The following is a 22,701-nucleotide window of genomic DNA, read 5'->3' as shown; positions in this document are numbered from 1 at the left end:
AGGTCAGAGGCTACCCTGAGCCTCAGATCACGTGGTACAGAAATGGGCATCCTGTCGCAGAGGGAGACCGTTACGCTGTGGACCACAGCATTCGAGGGATATTCAGCTTGATAATTAAAGGAGTACAGGAAGGTGATGGTGGTAAATACACCTGTGAGGCTGCAAATGATGGTGGCGTTCGTCAAGTAACTGTGGAACTGACAGTGGAAGGTAAGAGGATACTTACACTGTAGTTGGGATGATTACAGAGTTTAATTAATGAACAAGCAGTATTAAACTGTCTGGTTAAAATCACAACTGTACACGCAGGCTTTCTCACTAGTACAAGAGTAAGATTCATTAGTTGAATTTCACAGTTTAAGGAACTGTGCAGGCAACTGCATGTCCCCTACATATATACATGTAGTATACATACTACATATCTATAGCTAGATAAGGTGTGTGTTAGGTTTCAGATGTGTATAGTGATGGCCAGGTAACAAAAGAGATCGTTTTAAAGACTGCTACAAACCTGGTGATTTTCATGAAAACCACCACTAAGGACAGAAACAAAAGCCTGGAAAGTTAGGATTTTCTCTCAGGCATTAAAAGCTGTGGTGATCTTGGTTGTTTCACAGCCTATCAGATAAGCACACTGAAGCAATAGGTTTTTGGAGTTCTCCGTGCATACTCGTATTTGCTAAGCTGAAAGCCTGGTTGTAATTGCATGCTTAATGTCACACAGGAAACAGCCAAGATCAAACCCAGGAATTTTTAAGAGAACATCTGCATATTAGATAATTGCAAACTGCCGAATCTGAAATTTACAGAGTGACACAAAGGCAGAGACGGATGGAAATAAGTTGTACATCTTCTCCCTATGCAATTTGATCGTGTCAGAGGTCTGCTGAGTATCAAAGTTCCTCAAGTCACAACGTTGTGTTGAATTTTTGAAGCAAAGTAAAAATCCACAGTGGTCCTGAAACAATCAGCATTTGGATTTGTTCAGAGTCAAAATCTCTAACAGATACCATCGAAGTATATACTGAAATATGCAATAGATCTGGTATGATTGTTACTGTCTCCTGTTGTAAAAATTATGCAAAATCCTTTTTCCCCCTCATTTTCAGTTGTGGTAGCTTTCATGAGTGACAACTAGCATGGAGGTGGCAGATTTTTTAAAGCTGTTTTTATACCAGTTTTTCTAACCGGGGCTTTGCTGCAGTTTCTAAGCAATTTCATGGCAGTAACCAATGACCAAATTTCTTAGAGTTTAAGAATTACATTGTCTTTATTCTAAAAATCCCTTTATGTCTCAAGATAGTAAAGCACGGATTTTTTTCTATTCTCAGCAAAGCTAGCTATGTGGGGCTGACAGCTACTGGAAAAAATGAGTGACGGAAACACAGTCTGGTCTTTCCATCCTTCATGGCTGTCCTAGCTGACAGCAATGCGGATTTTTATAAGGCTCTCAAACAGGGCTTTTTCTTTTCACAGCCATCAGAGCTGGTTGTTTCATGCTGCCACTCTAAATCTCTCCCAGGTCACAACCCGTTTTTAACGTGCCAAAGCTATTATGAATTCTGTGTTCAGTAGATGGCGCTGAGCCTACACGACTTCGTAAGCATCAACTTGTTGCTCACATTAGCAAGCATGATGAACTGCTACGCTTCAGAAAGAATCATTTTACAGAAAAGGTAGTCTGGGCTAGTACAGGACTCAAAAACAAATAAAGTAAGAGCTCTTTCAAAGTCCAAAAGCCTTTTTTATTTTTTTTTATTTTTTTTAATTTTTGCCATCTTAATCTGACTTAGTACTGCTCTGTGCAAACCAGACACAGTGTTTCACTTGTTTAAAAATGCTTTTGCATGACTAATCTGCAGTGTTGTTACTGCTGAGGCCAAGGGTTAGATGGTAAATCTGCTAAAACTTGTTTTTGAAGTTGGAGAGCCTAATTTTGGATTACAGATGACATAACCTGATACTGCAGGTGTTGCATTCTTCCTTTATGTTTAAAACCTGGAGAAAAGCATATTTTACACAGTTTTTTACTATCTGTAATTCCCAGTGGTCTTGAGAAGATTTCTGACTTCCTTGTCTTTTTGTCCTATGTTTACAGGAAATCCCATGAAGAAATACAGCCTGCCATCCAGTGCCAAAACCCCAGGGTAAGAAGTCCGCTGTTTTTTGATCTTGTTTAACAGGCATCTAAATATTTTTTGGTAGGAAAACAAGTAAAATGACTCTTTATAGAGAATAACCACTTTTCCGCATTTTAAGTGCCTCTTGCATTTGTCTTTAGCTCTCATTGAATTTGAAGGCCTGTCAAAAAGGGTTGAATTCTTGTCCAGTTCTCAGTAATTTCTCACTGGAAATGTATCCCCAAGGCTCCCTACCTATGCAAAAATCTGAGGCAATGGAGGAAAGCAAAGCCTGGTGGTTGATGACTCAGTTCTGCACAGCATTGCATTGAAATAGAGTAACTGCTTGGCGTGATTTCTCACATGTGTGAAATGGGGATAGCAAGAATGGCTGGCCTCTCAGAGGCAGGGCAGTTCCAGCTACAGCACCATCTGAAAACAAATATTTTGATATTTGTGAACTCAAATGCTTTCCAACTTCACTTTTATCCCAAGAAGAATATCTGCTATGAGAGCTACTGCAGTAAAATGGAGCAGTTTGGTACAGCTATTGCTCCTTCATACTGACAGGAATTAATCTGGCTGAAAACAGAACATTCTGATGGTATCTTCAGTGTTACACCCTCCCCTGCTGCAACATTGCAACCACTTTTTTCTGCTTCCGGATATTCAGAAATCCTTCTGCACATCTTCCATGACCTGATGGTCTCCTTACAAAGCCAGAGCAAATACTGTTTCAAAAGTCATCAGTAAAAAATAAAAGCAACTGAAATTAGCATTCTCTCACATATAGCTGAAGTATTTCTGGCAATACAGTGGGTAAACTGCAGTCTGGAAGAAAGAATTGTTCCAGTTTGGAGTAACTGTTAGCAAGAATGAGTTGATGGGGAGCTCTGCGCTGGCACACAGAAGAACCTTCTTGCTGCCATGTACATTCTGCACTTCAGTAAGCATTTGCAATTAAGTAAATGGCACTGTTTTAGAAGCCCCAGGCCTAATTCTTCCAACAGCTGAATTAATTTCTTTATAAGTATCTTGAATTTAAGCAGAATTATTTCTGATTTATATCCCTGGAACAGAGTTACGCTGGATGCAGACAAAAATACATGTTTCTGATTATGTCAGTGATAGCATGCAGGTAGTTACAACTCAAGATTTTGTCATTGATATGGATATTGTTTATGTATGGTTTGAATTTTAAAATTAATTGAGATTAAAGCAGTGAAAATAGTAAGTGAAATGGATTCATCAGGAAGGCTTTTACATGATAGTCTGTATTGCAAATGTGCTACAGAAATACACACATGCTAAATAATCAAAGCAAGAAAGGACAGTTGAGGTTGCTGTTAGGTTTTGTTACACTGTCAAACTTTTTGAAGCACTATCCTAATCAATCCCATTGCATTAATTAATTTAGAGGGATTGTCCTCATTTTTCATTCTTATGCAGCTTACTCCTATTCAGTATTAATAATATTATGGCATGGAAGTTTATGTCTTACCTAAACAGGGAGGAGGAAAAAGAAAAACAAAAAATACACATTTAATTTTTTGTATTTTTAGGAAATAGCCATAAAGCTGCAGGCTAGCTAGTAGTTGATGTTCTTTTAATGTGTTAGTATATGCGTATAGATATATAAACATGGAAACATCACCTAAAGGTGGTCACTAAAAGACTTCTTTAATACACTTTTATGCTCTTCTTAATGTTAACATGAGGAAGATGACATTAAAAACTATCAGGTATTTAATTATATTACAAAGTATTTTCCATTTTAGTGTATTACAGTCATCCTTCCCTTTGAAGACTTTCTGCTGGTCCTCTTGTCCATGTAAATGCTTTCATTATCGTATCGTCTCTTACTTAGAAACCTCGAGCTGCCTCTATGGCAACCATCGTTTCTTGGCAGCACCTTGGACTATGGCAAGGCGGTCTGTTAGTACCTGACACCTGGTAGAAATGGTGAGGTACTGGCACATCTTACTTGCATGTGGTAAAAGGCCATCTGGAAAAGAAAGTCTTGAAAATGGTTCAGTTTGCTTGAAATTAAAAGTAAAGAAGAAAGAAAGAAATCACCATCTGCCATCTGCTAATGTGTGTGTTGTTGTAGTAGGGCTTCAGAGCAAAGAGCGTTTTCTTTGACATTACATACCTGAAGTTGCACCTCTTTTTTTTTCTTGTTATAATGCTGCTTGATATTATATGTTTTATGGCTTTTTAACTGAGAGGTTTGGACTGCAGTCACCGATGTCACTCTGGTTTCATTCCCCATATCGTTTCTCAGCTGTGCCATCCATGTAAGTAGAGCTGGGCATTTACACTTAACAGACATTCACCTGGGATGGGTGTACTTTGGTCTTGTGCTTTTTTCATATTTGCTTTGTAAAAAGTGCAGTGAATGAGATTCCAAAGAGAAGCCTCCTCCAAAATAAAAATCTTTACCAGAACATGTCAGAAATGTTGCAAAAACAAGTTGCTGATTCATAAATCAGAAATTACGATGTCATTGCACTCTAGGTCAAAAGAAATTACATGACAAAGAACAGTCAACAGTGAACAAATATGCACAAATAATCTAGTAGGATGTAACTAAGAAACAGGAAAAAACAGAAATACAGTGCTTCAGTGTTTACTATCATTTGGTTTGCCCAGCTCTGCTTATAAGCAGCTGAAAGTATCCCCAAGATTGTTATGTGAGTCATGTGTATGCTGGATGAGGGTGTGAAGCATCATACTATTTGGTTGCATGAGGAATCAAGATCAGTCATCACCAGCATTTCCATTTCTTCCAGTGGCCAAAAAATATACTGTATAACTACAATCTTGATTACCACCAATTATATACCCTTATTGGCAGACTGACTGGTCTGAAATGCTTCTTGAAGTGTGCTCTAACCACAACAGCTTCCAGTTCTTCTGTAAAACCAGGATGTCAATTGCCTTTCTAGGGCAAGACTTACTGTTTCATCTGTGGAGCATAGGCCAAGCATCTGGGGAGAGAGTCCACCCAAGTTTGCTACAAAACCCAATAGAGTTGTTGTGCGTGAAGGCCAAACTGGCAAATTCTCATGTAAAATAACAGGACGACCTCAGCCTCAAGTAACTTGGTTTAAGGTATGATTTCCCCCCAAAATAATGTTTTCTTTCTCATTTGAAATGTGACTTGAAAGGATGAAATGCACTTGCCACTGCAACTTATGGTGAGAATTTATACGCAAGGAGAGCCATATTCTCCCTAATTTTTATGCTGAATAAACACATAAAAGTAACAGTGTTCCTTTTCAGTATAAACTTCTCCCTTGTCTGTATCACTGCTGAACATATTTGTACAAAAAAAAAAATCATCTGAAAGCATCAAACAAAATCCAGGTTCCATTATAAGAAATAGCAGGTATGGGACATACCTGCCCAAAGATTTTACTAACCAGATAAGAGGAATAGGCAAAGGATGGGAAATGTGAATATTATCATCCTCTCTGTTTTATGGAGGTCTGTGGGAATTTAATACTTTGACTGTGGTTACAGAGGGGTATCTGACAGCTATGAAAGTTACAGCTGTATTTCCCAAGATCCATGTCAGTGTCCCATCATAAACTGCTTTTCCAGTATTATTCAGATTGTGTTTTACCTCTACATTAGAATGAAGATGATGTTTGCAAAGAAGTTAAATTTAAATAAAAGAGAATCATTAAAAATTAACAGATTTTGGCATGCATGTTTTTTTGTTTGTTTTTTTTTTGCAGAGTAAAGAAAGCAAACAACAAAACAACAACAAAGCAAATGAACAGTTCAACTATTTTAGTCTGACTTCTGCTAAAACAGTGAGAGTAGAAAAGCATTTGGCATAAAATAAAGGAGACCTGAGCTGTCAGCTTCAGATCTGCATTAAAACTGGGAATTGTGAGCATCTCTCATTTACAAAAAGGCTTTATAATAAGCAATATTTATTATTAATTAGGCTATTGAAAAAGCCTTAGTAGAACCTTTGGGCATACACAAGAACTCCAACCACTTTTTTGTTGTTGCTGTTAGTAAGGAATTTTCAGGTGATAATTAAATATTACACTTATTAGGCCATCTTTACTGAAACTGTTAGTGCTTTAGAGAATTACAGTTGCTTCCTTTAATTTGGAAGAGTAAGCATATGATTGCTCTGTTGGCATCATTCTCCCTTTCAGCATTCAACAGACAATAGCCTTATGTACAGTTAAAAAAATAAAGCTTCTCAGAGCTTCTGTTTTCTTCTGGTGCCTCCAGTTTTTATGAGGGCGGGGGGGGGAAGAAATAATAATAACAATAATAACAATAAACAAACAAAGAACCCCCACCACCAACCTACACCCCCAAAACCAAACCAAAAAAAAAAACTTAAATCTGCTCCTAGAGCAGGGAAATGCTTTCAAGTCATTTTCTGGTTTATTTTAGACTTATCCTTGTTGTCTGTAATACAAAGATGCCAGGGTACATCTCAGAAAACAAGCAGCTTCTTGCTGTGTAAGCACTTACTAGATACCTCCTGCAGTTGGCGGCTCCACCTAGAGTCTGCTTCTCCCTTCATCAATCTGTAGCGCAGCTGCTCCCCAAGGGCGGACTTCTGGTCCCACTAGACAGGCTGTTTTCCAGCCATGCAACTCAGTGCAAAAAAAAGTTTTATCGATCAGTTCTCTTTGAGCAGGGCTGTGCCGTAGACAGCAAGTAGAGGCTAGCAACCTATCAGCTTGGATCTACATTTTGATAATACACCTACATTTGATAATTCTTCGTACATGTTTTTGCAGTTTGTTAAAGGTTATGTTATATATTTTGCTATTGATTGTCAGCTTCTATATGATGTCAGTCTATGTCAATCACTGCCTGGTCAAATGAGTGAAGTATGCAAAGTTCTTGTTATTAGGAGCTCCTTGAGTTCTCTTCATGTTTATGTCCTTAAAGACCATATTTCAACACTTTCAGGTCTGCATTTATTATTCTGTAAAATACCACAGGTGGGTTGTTCAGAGGTTCAGTAGTTGATTTCTGGCCTGCAGACACCCAGTCTGTGCTCTTCAACCTATCCTCAATCCATCACTTTTGGTTAAATTGGTCTTCTCTAGCCTCTTACAGTATTATTTTAGCATGTATTTTGAGGACCATGAAGCTGTCTTTCCATAATTCACATGCTCTGTAAAGTGAAATACTGTTGCTCTTTATGCTCTTTATCAGAGTTTTATTGGCAGGCTGTTGTTTGCATCCCAGGTCATAAAGCGGTGATTAACAGTTAATCATGCATGTGCTTTGGCTAGCTGCAAACAAGGTGAGGCCCCCAGGTCTTCTGGCCATGTCAGGATGGCACTGCAGGGTGCTGAGTATTTCAGCTCTGCCCCAGCATTGTGGAAATGAACTTACATGGCTGCTGGACCACATCTGGCTAGTGCCAACACATGACCACCTTCCATACAGAATGGAAGCTTTATAAACAATTAAGTTTGAACTTTTCAGAACTAATCGATAAGCTTTTGTGTAAATGTCTTACTCTGATTCTTGTTTACTTTCCCCTTTAAGTTGCAAAGAACAGAAAAAAAAAACAACAAAACACAAACCATGATATGAACTAGCTTTTTAAATTCAAATAGGACTCCTAGCACCCTAATAGCAATAAGCAGATAGACTTCAGGAGTTACAGTCTCTGAAAACACTGCCATGTTTCCCAAATGTTTACTGACCATATCTCAACAAATCATAGATTTGTATGCTTTCCCTTCCTAAATTTAGGATAAGAAAAGCTGTCGTGTCTGAGAGCAAGAAACTCCTCCTTAGTGGCTGGTGCTGAAGCAGAATCACTGATTTGCTCACAAATGAGCAAATAGTCAATTATTTTGTAGAATTTAAAGGCAAAAATTGTTGTAACAATTGTATGTAACAGAGAGCATAGAACTATCATAGAATCATAGAATAGTTAGGGTTGGAAAGGACCTTAAGATCATCTAGTTCCAACCCCCCAGCCATGGGCAGGGACGCCTCACACTAAACCATACCAACCAAGGCTTTATCCAGCCTGGCCTTCAACACCGCAAGGGATGGAGCATTCACAACCTCCTTGGGCAACCCATTCCAGTGCCTCACCATCCTTACAGTAAAGAACTGCTTCCTTATATCCAATCTAAACTTCCCCTGTTTAAGTTTTAACTCATTACCCCCTGTCCTATCACTACAGTCCCTAATGGAGAGTCCCTTCCCAGCATCCCTATAGGCCCCCTTCAGATACTGGAAGGATGCTATGAAGTCTCCATGCAGCCTTCTCTTCTCCAGGCTGAGCAGCCCCAACTTTCTCAGCCTGTCTTCATACGGGAGGTGCTCCAGTCCCCTGATCATCCTTGTGGCCCTCCTCTGGACTTGTTCCAACAGTTCCATGTCCTTTTTATGTTGAGGACACCACAACTGCACACAATACTCCAGGTGAGGTCTCATGAGAGCAGAGTAGAGGGGCAGGATCACCTCCTTAGACCTGCTGGTCACGCTCCTTTTGATGCAGCCCAGGATACGGTTGGCTTTCTGGGCTGTGAGCACACACTATAAGCATTTCTTCTTGCCTCAAACCCATACCTTTTTGTTTAACCCCTGTGTGGCAATGCAAAAGAACATCGATGACTCTCTATGCCTAGTGCCTTCTGCCACCCTCACCTGGCCACTGAAGAGGGCCTTTATGCAGAATTCTGGTGCAGAATTCTTTTGAGTTCCTGAAGTGTTATAGCATAAAAGAGCTACAGAGGGATAGAGAACTATTCCCCAGCTTGGGAGTTTTTGCTAAAAGCGTGGTTTGATTTCCTGGACCAAACATGAAAAACTGGTTTGAGCCCACATATGGTGAAAATAATTTTTTCTAGGAATATGGATATAGTAGACAGTGAAAAAGCCAAAATGAAACTGAAATCATTGGGTGGCAAAATGCACTAAAAAACAACCTTCTACAGACGAATTACAGAAATTTTGGACACAGTTTTTTGTTTGCACCATCTGAGTATTATTCATAGAAGGGATTTGGCTAAAAGGTAGAAGAAAGGTATTTTGACCTGATGTTTTACCAAACAAATTCTTGCTCCCTTTCTCTTACAATAGCTAGCTGTCTCATGGTGTCTTGTGATATTTGCAGGGTGATCTTCAGTTGCAGCAAAATGAGCGTTTCAACATGTTTGAAAAAACAGGCATCCAGTTCCTGGAAATTCAAAATGCTCAGCTTAGTGATTCAGGAATTTACACGTGCACAGTGGTAAACAGCGCTGGGAAGGCATCTGTGTCTGCAGAGCTCACTGTTCAAGGTACAACAAAGAGTTTACAGGAAAGAAAACAAGTAAATCACAGACATTCCTTTAAAATATCTTTGGCTGTGTTCTCAGTGTAAGCTTTCACTTTTTCCTGTTATCTCTGTCTCCATTAAATGATACTGTGACAGCTTGGAGTGTGCTACTGCTGAAAACATTGTGTTGGTTCAGTGGGGAATATGCTATCCAAATGCTTTGAAACAACTCTCTTTAAAATCAGCTTTTCACTTTTACTGTGATTTTGACCTTAATATGTTTTTAACATAGATTTTAATTTCAGTGCATGGAAACCTTGCACTTGTCGTTATAATCAGTAATTTATTTTATGTTTGCTGAGTACCAACACCAGATGCACATTTGTACCAGCTCCCTTTTGGCCAACAAAATTGTATCTGTATTTGTAGAACCAGTAAAGCAAAGGAACATAATTCTAAACTGTAAGAGAGGAAAAACAGTTAAATAAGATTAAAATTCAGGCTCCTCAACTCCCAACTTATTTCACTGCTCTTAAAGGAAATAAATGTCTGCATAAATAATTTAGGATGTTCTATTCCATATACACATTACCATATACAGTTCATTTTGCAGTTTGGTGCTTCTTAGGGTGCCCTTTGCGTCAGCCTCAAAACCACACAGCCTTCAGCAACCACCCTGAAAAAGAATTTCATCACTCAGTGGGTAAGCAGTCACTGGACCCAATTAAATGATTAAACCAACAGCTGCTGGCTTCAGCTGCAGTCATAAGATTAGGGGTTTACATGGGCACCCAGCAGGGAATTTTTTGATGCAAGATTTCTAGGTTCACATCAATGTTGTCACTCTGTAAGATACCAAGAATATAAATAAAAAGAGAATTTATATTTGGGATCTTCAGAACCGCAACTAGCCTTTACCACTTAAAGCTGTACTTCTTATTTGTAAATTCCAATCTGATGAAGCCATTTTAAAAGGAGCTTCTACAGGTTGCCTGTTCAACTCATGTTTTATAGAAAGGGCCATTTTGTTCAATAAGCCTTTTTTTTTTTTACATGAAACTTGATCCTTACTTGCTCTCTCTGAAATGGTGAGCTTTCTGTTGTTCAATGGGTACATCTGCCTGGAGACATGGTGCACAACTGGGGTCACAAAGTCAGTTGCGGTATATGTTTGCTTCAGATGCTGACCACATCTCTGAATAATGCAGGCATTCTTTCTTAGATTAGTACAGGTCAGTAAAAAGGGCACTCTCTTGCAATGTACTTGACTAATCGGATGATTCCACTTACCTAGCCGCAATGTATAATACCTAATTCTTTCATTATCTATTAATGAGGTCATAGGAGTTGCTGCAAGATGCTAGCAGACAATCAAGTGGCTCAGAATTACTCCCTTTTATTTAAAATCCATGAAATCTCATATATAGGTACTTGTGTTCCAAAAGCTACATTTTTTCCCCAAGTTCCCATAGTGGAAAGTGGAAAGGGAGGAGGTAACTATTCTTTTAATTGACAAGGTAGCATGGTATTGTCTTGTCTGCAAGCAGTAGTTGTTCAGTTTCCTCTTTTTGCATTTATTCAGTCTCTTCTCAGCTTTATTTTTTACATAAAGAGTTTCTGTTACTCTTTATTGACAACTTTATTGAAGTGAGGTCAGTGAGTCATTTCCCTCTCTCATGGCAACTTTTGTGTGTGTGTAAATAGATTCTTTTGGTCACTCTGGATGGCGTGGCAAGTCCCAGCATTTAGACGTGGATTTTTGCTTGCAAAACACAGTGGAAATCAGGGTATCATCCATCACATGTTTTTGTCTTTTCCTGAAGGCAAAGACTATGAAAGTGTTTTTATGGAGTATTTCTTGATGACTTGCAAGATTCCTTATCTTGCAAATTCATTATTACATGTCTTTCTACTGCAGTTTCTAGTTTCAACAACATTTTAGATGCAACTTTGATCTGACCAGGAGGAGACAAGATGCGTTCTGTAGTGTTAACTAGGGAAAAATGGAGAGATGCAGTTGATACTTGATCTGGAGTGGTATTTTTCTCCTCTCAACTATTTATTTCATGATGTCCCCAAGAGAAACAAATACTGTCAAGCTTTGGGAGAATGCATGGAGAATTACAGACATATGAACTAAATGACTGACTGTGGGCAAATATACGCCAAGTTATATTGATGCAGCTGATGATGTACTTTGGCAAATCAGTATAGCTGGGCCATCTTCCCTAGTGGTGTTTCAAAGTGAAGAAATATGATACATTAGCTTTTGTGTTATTCATGTTAAAGATGACAGTATTTTGTATGTAGCAAATGAATTGGTAAGAGTTTACAGGTGAGCTCTGGTTTGGGGAAGTTTTACTGCTGTTAATTTGATTTTGTGTTTTAGTCAGAGGACAGCTGCTGTTTCACTGTGGGCATGCTCAGGTGTAGTACTAATGGTTTGTTTTTCTCCACTTCTACAAGTTCAGTGGCGTTCTCATAAGATTTGATGAGCTGCCTCCAAGTTGGAATCTCTTCCTTACTTCTCTTCCCCAACAAGGAGCCTCTGAGGCTCGCAGAACCTTTAGTTCTCAAAGGACTTGTGAACTCAAGTCTCAAAATGGACCAAGACCTCTTTGGGCTTCAGCTGAGCAGCTTGCTGTTGTCCATACCAAATTTCAGATGTGGTAGTCAATTGCAAATTCAGTGTATTGAGGATATGAAGAGTGAACGTTCTTAAGTGTATTCTTTGCTTAAAATCTTTCAGATTCAGGAATTCTCTACAGTATTGTATATATAAGTTACCTGGTTTTGTTTCTTTTTTTATTTCAGGTCCAGATAAGACTGACACATATGCTCAGCCACCGTGGTATGTTTTAACAGGAATACTTTCTCAGAATATTTAATTGCAGTGCACTAATTTTGACATTTACTGCATGAGCCTTCCTCACAGTGATAAATATTTTGGGGTCAGTCTGTATTTGGAAGTTATAAAATGTTTACTTGGAATGAGACTCTTTCTTACTGCCAAATCCAGCTGTCCTGAGAGACTCCTACAAAATTAGCTGGTAGAACTGGTGACAACATAGAATTCTGGTCTGCTTCAGGAAAGCAAAATTTAGATGGCTTATGTTCTCTGCTCCCACGTAGCCAAACAGTTAGACAATCTGAATGAAAACTATGTGAGGAAAAATCATATTCTGCACAAATTGGTCAAAGTTCATTTTTGGAGTAAAAAAATGGCAAGCACTTTGTCAGTAGTGAGCTGATTGTTCTTGCTATCTTAAGCAACACGTGGTGTGGCCATGGTCTTTGTTAGTGTCTGAATATACAAACAAAATTTATAAAAAATGATGTATTTTGTAAAATATAAAAATCTTACAGTTGTGGCTTCAAATCCCACAGGCATTATTTCTCTAGTGCATTTAACAGGGTCTGAAGAAATGCCCTGAATCTCCTGAGAGAATAAGTTAATGGGACTAAATATTGCAAAACAGAGCTGGGCTAGAAATTATTTCCCATTTTTCAAATACATTCCAGTTCTACCTTGCAGTAATACTTTGGAAATGTGAGACAGACACAGTGCTCTACAGGTAATAGCTTAATGGTCAGGGTAGTCAACTTCAGTGAGGGAAACTTAGATTAAAATCCACAATTAATCATTTATTCCTGTCCCCCTAAAGTACAGAGCAGCAGATCCATCATAATTCCAAGAAACTCTTCCTAATAAAACCACAGCTGATGTTATGTCCAGTGAATTGAATTTTTCTTTTTTTTTTTTTTTTTTACAACACACCCTCTTCCTCCTCTGCTTTTCAGTCAAGTTTCCTGATCAGCCCTCTTCTGAAATCACCTAAATTACAAGACGCCATAATTAAAAAGAGTAAATTCACTGCTGTCGTGGTTTAGCTGCTGTACTTGTCACTGGGGTTGGTGTAGCTGCTGTACTTGAAGTTGGAGTAGCTGCATTGTCAGTTGCTTTGCCATCAGATCCAGAGACATCTTTTTCCCTTTGAAGGTGCTGGATGATGTTGAACAGATCTCTGCAAGCACAGGCCAAGCCCCAGCACATTGCCATGATTTGTCCCTCTCTGGTATGACCAGGATGACAACGCACCTCATTGAAGTGTTTTACTAATTTTTCTGGATTTTGCACTCGTTCAGTGGTGAAGTTCTAAAGCACTAGAGAGGCCCACTGGCCTAGATACTTGCCCACACTATCCCACACACCCTGCCACTCATGACTGTCCAGCCTCGGGGAAAATCTCTAGGTCCTCCTGTATCATCCTCTAACCCTTGACAAGACCCAAACCCGACTCTTTTGAGATTAGACAAAATGATCATGAGTAAAACACACTCTGTACGTGTGCCAGCATGGTGATCCCCATCACAATCAGCAGGCAGGTCTCAAGGGTATTCAAAGGCCATTCAAAACCTTCAGAACTCTCTGTAAATAGTCTGGTGGGGGGGCTGGGAAGGTAAGTGAATGTCTTTGTCATAGGTTGACCACCCAAGGAGGGAAAAAAAGATGTGTAATTGTTAAACATTTCTATTATATACCTCCCAAAGTATAGCGGTGATGACCACGCTGAGAACACAAGTCAGGCCAGTTTCATGATCAATGAGTCTATTGTATTACAAGTAATTACCATAAAGTACAGCGAAACAAGAACCTTAGCTCAGGCCCTCCAGCCAATAAACACTAAAACATCAAATACCAGATATAAGTAAGGGACAACATACTGGAACTCTGAGATCAAGAGCAACAACTTTGAAAGCCAATAAATCAGCATTGTGACGAGTGACTATTAATCTGAAATAATGAATGCTTGTGACAAATATGATTAGACACACTCCAGTCAGATCTGTTGTTATCTCAACCCTTCGTGCCCCACGCTGGGTGCCACAAAGAACTGTCATGGTTTAAGTCCAGATGGTAACTCAGAACCACGCAGCTGCTCGCTCACTCCCCCCACCTTCTTCCCCCTGCTCCCAGAGGGATGGGGAGGAGAATCAAAAGAATGTAACTCCCACAGGTTGAGATAAGAACAGTCCAGTAACTAAGGTATAACACAAATCACTACTGCTACCACCAATGATAATAATGATAAGGGAAATAACAAGGGAAGAGAATACAACTGCTCACCACCTGCCAACCGATACCCAGCCTGACCTGAGCAGCAATCTAGCACTTCCGGGTAGCTCACCCCAGTTTATATAGTGGGCATGATGTGCTGTGGTATGGAATACCTCTTTGGTCAGTTTGGGTCAGGTGTACTGTCTCTGCTTCCTCCCGGCTTCCCCGCCTCCCTGGCAGAGCATGAGGCTCACAAAGTCCTTGGTCAGAGTAAACATTACTGAGCAACAACTAAAACCATTGGTGTTATCATGGCTGTTCCCAGGCTGAAAGTCAAAAACACAGCACTGCACCAGCTACTAAGAAGGAGAAAAATGGCTGCTACTGCTGAACCCAGGACAACAGCACAATTTACATTTTAATTTCCCTGTAGGGAACTTTTTTTTGTGGCATTTTGAGCTATAATTATACATGGCCTCAATTTATTAAAGCATGAAGTAGTGTTACATCATAGTTATTCCAGGATCTCAATTTGTTACTACCTATGTAAAGCAGTGTATGCAAGGTTAGTGTCTGACTCACAAAACATGTTCAAACCTGAGCAGTGGATTTATATCCAGAAACTCCTCAGCTGAGACAGTATCTAAGTGCTGATCACATTTTATGAAGCTTTTCACTTCACCTCTTTCACCCATGTTCTTAATCTCTGCAAAGGAAACTAAAGGCTAATTAATTCACCTTCTTGCTAAGGGCTTGTGCATTTATGTCATTGCTGATATTTTAATTCGTCTTTATACAGTGTTATATCTGTAAACTTATCATATTATTGCTGATAATAATAATTAGTCTTTATACAGTGTCATAGCTATATACTTATTATTTTCCTCCAGCATGCCATCAAAACCAACAACACTTGCTGTTAAAGCTGTTGAAAATTCAGAATTCAAACAGGCAACTAGCAATGGGATTGCTAAAGAGCTGAAATCCAGCAGCACTGAACTCATGATTGAAACCAAAGACAGGGTGGAAGCAAAGAAAGAGACCTTTTACATTGCTAGAGAAGCCAAAGACAGTAGGCAGGGACAGCACCAAGAAGCCAATGCAGTATCTACTCAAGAACCTAAAGAAGGAAGAAATGGATCTCAGGTCTTGCAGAAAACTTCAAGCACCATCACACTACAGGCTGTCAAACTGCAACCAGAACCAAAGGCAGAACCCCAGGCCACTTTCATCAGACAGGGTGAAGATAGGAAAAGGGCTATGCAGCCCCTGATGTCAGCTCAACAAACTCCGTCTCTGACAGGGCAAGTCAGTTCAAGGAGTAGAGAAGCAGAAAACAGATCTGGAGCATGGAAAGCTGTAATGGAGGAGAAGAGGGAGCCTCTGGGAATACCCCCTCAGTTTGTGAGCTGTCCACAAAGCCTGGAAGCATCAGAAGGCCAGGAGATTAAATTCAAGAGCAGAGGTAAAGGGGTGAAAGTTATCAGAGCTGTGGGGTTAGTCAGGTTCCTATTCTCTATGTGGAGGTGGGGAAGCAATTCCTCATTAATTGCAAGTTGTCCTCTTAAAGCATTTTGGAAATAAAATCAGAGCCTTGTGCTAATTCCACAATACTCTTCACAATGAAATTTTCAGATTGTTTCATGCCATAGTGTCCATCCCTTCTTTTGTCTGGCATTTCCCCACATGTAATCAATGCCAGTCTTTCTAGGAGGTAGTTTTAGGGCAACATCACCTAAAGTAGGTTTATGTCAAGGTGGTTTTTGATATCTCAAGGGAGGGAGACTCCACAGCCTCTCTGGGCAGCCTGTGCCACTGCTTAATAACCTTCACAGTAAGAAAGTGTTTATGTTTAGACAGAATCTCCTGTCTTCAGTTTGTATTCAGTGACTATAATCCTATTAGTAGACACCACTGAAAAGAGCCTGGCTTCATCTTCTTTACACCCTGCCTTCAGATATTTATATACACTGATGAGATCCCCCTTCAGCTTTCTCTTCTCCAGGCTGAATAGTCACAATAAACAGCCTCAGTGGCAGGTACGATGGATTGTGAAGTTCTGCTAGGTGGTGAGAGAAACTGGTTTAGCAGGGTAGGAAGGAATGGGGAGAAATTTCTTTCTGCTGTAATATTTCATCACATCTATTTGTCTGTGACTTTCAGAGGAACTACTTTCAGATAGAAGTGCTTGGGTTTTTTCAAGTTATTAATTACTTGTTATTTTAGAAGAAGATGGACCGGCCTAGAGGTTTTGGAAAATTAGAAATATCAAACCATTTTTTAAAAGAAAGTTCTCTGTATCATTTGCTCATTAAGGTTATATAATTCTGTATGTGTAAATCATACCTAATTTATACTAAAGCAAACAATGGAATTACACTAAGGGGAATACCTGTTCCTAAAAATTCAAATACCTGATTGTCTAGTTTCAGGGAAACCAAAACCAGACGTGGAGTGGTTCAAAGAGGGTGAAACTATTAAAGCTGGACAAAATGTCCAAATATATGAAGAAGATGGAATTCACTGCCTATGGCTAAAGAAAGCCTGTTTGGGGGACAGTGGATCATACAGTTGTACAGCTTTCAGCCCCACAGGCCAGACTTCCACCAGCTGGTTGTTAACTGTCAGAAGTAAGTAAACTCTCTGTAACCCCATCTGCACTTTGGAAACTGTGGCTGGGCTTTTCTAAGCTGTCAGGTGGTGATGACTACATCATTTCTATTACGACTTCTCAATGCAGGTTAATTCTGATTCTTAGCTCTGTGAATAATGTGGTATGTAATAGCTGGCAAGACATTTTCTGCATCAGTTTCCCTTCTGACCTTTTAGTTTTGTTGGTTTTATAGATAAAGCCATCTCATGGAATGCTTTGTACACAGGGAGGTTTGTTCTCCACTGAGGTTTTCTATTAATGCTTGTATTTAATACAGGTTGCCAAAGTTTTGTTAGTTTTCTGCATTTAGTTCTTTTGGAGTTGCTTAGCATTTCTATAGGACACTGTGTATCTGAAGCGTTTTGTAAGCACAAACCAATCCTTGCAGTAAAGAGGGAAAGAAGAAAAGTGAAGGAATGAGAATTGCATTCTGCTAAATTTAACACACCTCCCAGAGACAAATTATTTTGAGCTTGAAGACACTGTCTTATTGGTCTGGCTAAAGGATTTGTTTGCCTCTTAGCAAATCTTATCTTCAATTCTAATCTTTACACCTGGCTTTACATTTTGTCCTGGAGCTATGATCATGGTTTTGCAGTGTTTTTCTATATGCTGTGCCTGAGGTTAAACCAAGATATTTTCTCTCTGTCTCATGAGAGACCTGTAAACTGTGTCCTCAAGCCACCCTCTTTCACTGCCAGACAAGGGAATTTTGGGAGAGGGACTGTGAGAAGACAGACAAGGGAAGAGAGGAATTATCCTTTCTGTTCTTTGCACTGAGCTCTCTGGTAATATGTTGCATGCACTCCTAGTGATTGGCTGCAAATGGTGGAATCTGGCATAGAAAATGACTGCTTAAGATACATGCTGATGGCTGTCAATGCCTTCCTTGTAGATTATAGAAGAACCCCTTCCATTGCTTAGAAAGATTTTTAGTTTGCTAACCCAGTCTATTGCTTAGAATGATTTCTGTTCCCCCACAAAGCACTTCACCATGGTTAGCCCAGTCAAGTCACCTAAGCATACCTAGAAATAGTCACTAAGTGGAAAAGATAATTTTGTCAATTTGGGTTAAAGGAACTGTTTTCATTTTGGTTTTAAAGGTCCCAAAGTTCAAGAGTTTGCTCCATGCTTTTCCAGTGTCTTGAAAGGATGCACTGTGAGTGAAGGGCAAGACTTTGTGCTGCAGTGCTGTGTAGGAGGCGTACCTGTGCCTCAGATCACATGGCTTCTCAATGGTAAGGAATCTCCTGGTCTGCAATACTTGCATGCAAGCACTTAACGTACACCCAGAGTCTGAAATGTCACTCTCATCGGCACATAGCAAGGCTGTGGATACTGCAAAAAGCACTCTAAATCACCGTAGTATAATGCACGAGAATATTGGAAGAAACTCAGTTTATATGCAAATAATATGAACGAAAAGTGGTTTTCTTGAGCAGTTTTCTGTCTTGCTGCAGTTTTCCAGGAGGTCCAGCAGGGGACTCTGGTGACAAGATTGTACGAGGCTGGGTCTCCTGGGTTTTGTGAAACGCAGCTCTCCACGCCGCTGCAGCAACGCCTGTGCTGCTACTGTATGCTGAATCCTGTGCTACCCCCACTCCTTTGGCACTAGCTTCGGCTTTAAGAGGAACGGGTTGGCATAATGATCCTGTAGGGATAAAAGGTTCTAAGCAAAATAGGTGCAGTATATCACTCTTTATGGCAGGAAGGAAATTCATAGCGATTCCATCCTTCCATTAGCTGGGCAGGTCATTGGTATTAGCAGCTATGTCCCCAAGATCTTTAAATCACAGCTTTTCTGGTTGTTTATCTACTAGAAATATGTTTCTTAAGATTCTAAAACTTGCTCAAAGCTTACAAAAAGAAAAGAAAAAAAATAAGTAAAGTCTGTTTTACTTTTATCAAGGTGAGTAATGTCCTACCCTGTCCTATTTTACACAACTGAACATGCAGGTTTCCTTAACAGTCCCTCCTCAGTATCAGAGCTGGACCAATTATCAGCCTTCTGCTAAGATTCCAAATTATTTCAGAGATCCATGGACTACACCCTTTGACTGAGGACTTTATCTGTTTAAAGCCATATATCTTAAACACTAGACAGATTTATTCAGCTTAACCTGTGATCACCTCTGTTACTCCTGAAGTGCAATTGATTTTTTCATGGACTCTCTCAGGCTATCTGTCTTTGTGTGTCTGTATGATTTGAAGACAAAGAATAACATGCTTTGCCATAAAGATGTTTCTTTCAGGATTGCTTTGAAATTAAGTGTTTGTGCATGATCTTAGATTTTCTTTACCTACTCAGAGTAAATGGAGTAATTGAAAAAGGTGCCTGGCTAAATGAACTGTAACCTTGAGATTGGTATGTTCCCACAGCCTGCTCTGTTCCCCTTCCCAGTAGTCCCATGTCTAGAATAGAAAGACCACTGATTTATTTACAACATGAAACATGTGAGTAAAGGCTCTGACACTGTCCCATTGGAAGTAATTTGTTTTTCCCTCTGAAGGCTACTCTGCAGTTTCTCCTTTGCAGACATGAGTAGAATCACTGTTTTGCTATGCAAGAATTGTGTCTTGCCACCCAGAAGGAGCAAGTCTGACCCACAGGGTCAGTCATTTAATCTGCATGTTCCAAGGGTATCCCCTGCTCACAGAGGATACCCTGGAAGAGGGTTCCCTTAGTTATTGAATGATGTAGTATACTCAGTTGTCTGTCTCAAATGACTGTATTACAGTTCATCAGGCATAGATACAGTGTCACCTTACAGATCAATAAGCAGCATGTAGTCCTTGAGTAAGCACTGTGCCCCCTGCCTTTTTCCAGCATGTTTGTTCTGCATTGACCTTTCTTCTCATTATTCTCAAATAAGTCTGCCCCTATTCAGGTATAGCCATGTTTATACTGTATCTAAGCTTCTAATTGTAGTTGGATCAATATCACAAGGAGGTAAAAGTGGGTGATTTGTTTGTTGGATTGGTTTTGGTTGGGTTTTTTTGGTTGTTTTTTTTTTTTTCAGATAAGCTGGATTTCCAACTATTAGGGTTCTGTATGTGAAAGGCAGTGCATTAACTCTGCTCTTAAATCAAAAGGCAGTGATGAGTTTAACAGAAGCATAAGAAACTGTAATAAAGATTAGGGACATCATATACTACTCTACAGAAATAAACACACTGCTTTTATTTCAAAATCCTAAAACATACCACTTTAATTTAATGCTTTTCTGTCTTGCATCTGATTGTGATACATAACTGCTTATATACTATTCTGATACAAACTTGAATGGATTATAAACAGTTATTTAATGCTGATAATTCCAAGTACACTCCTAGGGTTATTATTTTACCTAAGGATCAAACTGGCTATTGTAATACTCTTTTGAATGCAAACATTTCCTTCCTGTCTACTAGCTAGGTAAATACTACAAACTTCTCATATTTATATCCATTACCAAATAGAAGAGAAAGTTGTGTTTCTGGTCCTGAAATATTACTCCAGCTAGGCATAACAATGCTTTTGGCAAAATTACATGATGGAGTGAGTTTTTCATCAACTGGCCATATGAAGAAAGCAGTATATTCACAGTATATAATTTGAGGCAGGCAGAGAAATTTTGTTTTAAAAAGGTGCGTCACAATCTGCAGTCCATTTTGGAACACAAAGCTTTTTACGTTCACAACTGATAAGGTATGGCATAGAAAAAAATAATTTGCTGAGAGCAATCACACTACTGTTCAAAATATAGCAGTTTTGCAAAACTCCACTGAAATAAAAATTATATTGGACCAGATATGTAAAGTTCAAAAGAGAATGTCAAATGCAAATTTTCTTCCAAGCATGACAATGATAACAAGTTAGAATTGTTTTTTTTTTAAGGAATAGTCAGAAAAGTATCTATTTTCCAGTGAAATAACAAATGTAAAGACCAAGTTATCAGATCACATGAGACATGAACAGAAGGCTGTTTTGAGAAACAGCGCTTGCTACCAAACAGTATGTTGTCCAGTCTGCCTTCCCACAGTCTCTGAGGATCCATACTGTCTGAAAACTAAAAGACTTGCAGTAACTTCTTGCACAATGTTACAAACAAGTACTACTTTAAGTGCCGAGCATTTTTACCAGCTCTGACTGCATGTAAATTTAAAACATCTTCCAAGCCATTATATAGATTGACCTCTCTTTCAGGTCAACCAAGACAGAAAATAGCATCCATGATGAGTAGTTTTATTCATATTCAAAGACACTGCACAAATAAGAGCACTTGAACTCTTGCTCTTCTTTGCAGCTCTACCATCTTCAGTTTCTTTCTTATACTTTTTTGTCTATTTTAATAATTTAAAGTTTTTTTCCAACTTTTCCAAGATGGTTTGTTTGTCCTGTTGCTCTCAATCAGCCTTTTATTTTAACTTCCTTTCTGAATTTTCACGGATTTACCAGCAAATTCCTTGAAAGTAAACTTCTTGTATTTTAGTTGTGACCTCGCCAAAGCCTTATCAACAAGTTATACATGCTCTCTGTGGCAATACTTCAACATTTAACTCCGACTTACTTTAGCTTCTTTAATTGCTTTTTTGGTAACTTCTTTTTAAATTGCAGGAAAAAGGCCTATATGACTGTATTTTAGATATCTTTCTTTTCATATTGCTTTCTTTGTGTGTGTTGTTTTTTTTTTCCTGAGATGAATTGAACCTCTTTCTGCTGAGTTTCTTTTAAAGAGAGTATGACCGGGACTTTAACATAACAATTCTCTGAATTGTGTTTGGTTTTAGGAGAGCTTTCTGATCTGCCCAGAGAGCTTTTAATAAATGGGCCAGGGGAAAGTTTTCTTTCTTCTGGTATAACATAGCAGCAGAAAGGTATTTTTTGTTATTGTTCCTGTTGCCAAGCTGTCATGGGCATTTGACTGTTTTGCCTCTGGAGAAGGGAACATTTCACTACCGTGAGAGTTGTTTTTATTAGATCAAAATAAAAGTATAATGGTCATAACTTAGAATCTTGCTGCAGGTTATTCCTCAGGGCTGATATATTTATATTTGTTTTCTGAGGTCTTATGAAAAGGCTCTTCTTTGAATTCACTATTTTGTTAGTAGTGCTAAAAAAATAGTCAGAGTTTTATTGGGAGCTGGAGGGAAAAATAGGATGCCCTGACAAAATTTGCAGACACAGTGAAGGAGATCACATTTTCTTTTTCCACACAGAACACTTAGCCTAATCATTTTCTTATTTAAAACAGAAATTAAAAGGCATCATTCTGGTTTTGATGTTATGGTGTTTATTCTGAGTATATTTCTGATATGGTTATCATCACAGCATCATTAGACACCATCAGTAGATTCAATGTCAGAATCCCATATAGGATCCCTCTCATGTTCTATACTCTACAGTCAGACCAGGAAAGCAGTCCATTGCCCCATGTCCTCTTACAGAAAACTTTGCCTGCTTTAGCTCTACATGTATACATTTGAATGTAATGTAATTCCCACAACTTTAGACCTAATAGTTACAACAGTCTGTGTGTAACTGAGTGAAAGGGAGCTCAAAGGAACCAGTAATAAGAATATGTGACCTGTGAAGAAGGTGGAGAGAGTTTATCAT

At 39.0% G+C, this 22,701-nt stretch overlaps 1 protein-coding gene across 4 annotated transcripts in view; it reads left to right on the top strand.

Annotated features, from left to right (window-relative positions):
• MYLK (myosin light chain kinase) overlaps positions 1 to 22,701 on the top strand; it is a 226,943-nt gene that overhangs the window by 98,015 nt on the left and 106,227 nt on the right. For 3 of the 4 annotated variants that reach the window (XM_057430189.1, XM_057430188.1, XM_057430190.1), the window contains 8 exons: positions 3 to 210; positions 2,099 to 2,147; positions 5,069 to 5,234; positions 9,250 to 9,415; positions 12,208 to 12,244; positions 15,343 to 15,917; positions 16,879 to 17,082; positions 18,209 to 18,343. In XM_057430189.1, coding sequence (XP_057286172.1) covers positions 3 to 210; positions 2,099 to 2,147; positions 5,069 to 5,234; positions 9,250 to 9,415; positions 12,208 to 12,244; positions 15,343 to 15,917; positions 16,879 to 17,082; positions 18,209 to 18,343 — 1,540 coding nt within the window. The remainder of the gene's footprint in view (positions 1 to 2; positions 211 to 2,098; positions 2,148 to 5,068; positions 5,235 to 9,249; positions 9,416 to 12,207; positions 12,245 to 15,342; positions 15,918 to 16,878; positions 17,083 to 18,208; positions 18,344 to 22,701) is intronic. The other variant, XM_057430191.1, reaches the window with a different exon arrangement.

This window comes from Pezoporus wallicus, unplaced genomic scaffold (genome assembly GCF_028554395.1).
Source record: "Pezoporus wallicus isolate ANWC-B61680 ecotype Strahan unplaced genomic scaffold, APGP_CSIRO_Pwel_v1 contig_5261, whole genome shotgun sequence".
Classification (NCBI taxonomy): Eukaryota; Metazoa; Chordata; class Aves; order Psittaciformes; family Psittacidae; genus Pezoporus; species Pezoporus wallicus.
The sequence above is the reverse complement of the archived record's forward strand: the minus strand, read 5'-3'. Positions and strand labels throughout refer to the sequence as shown.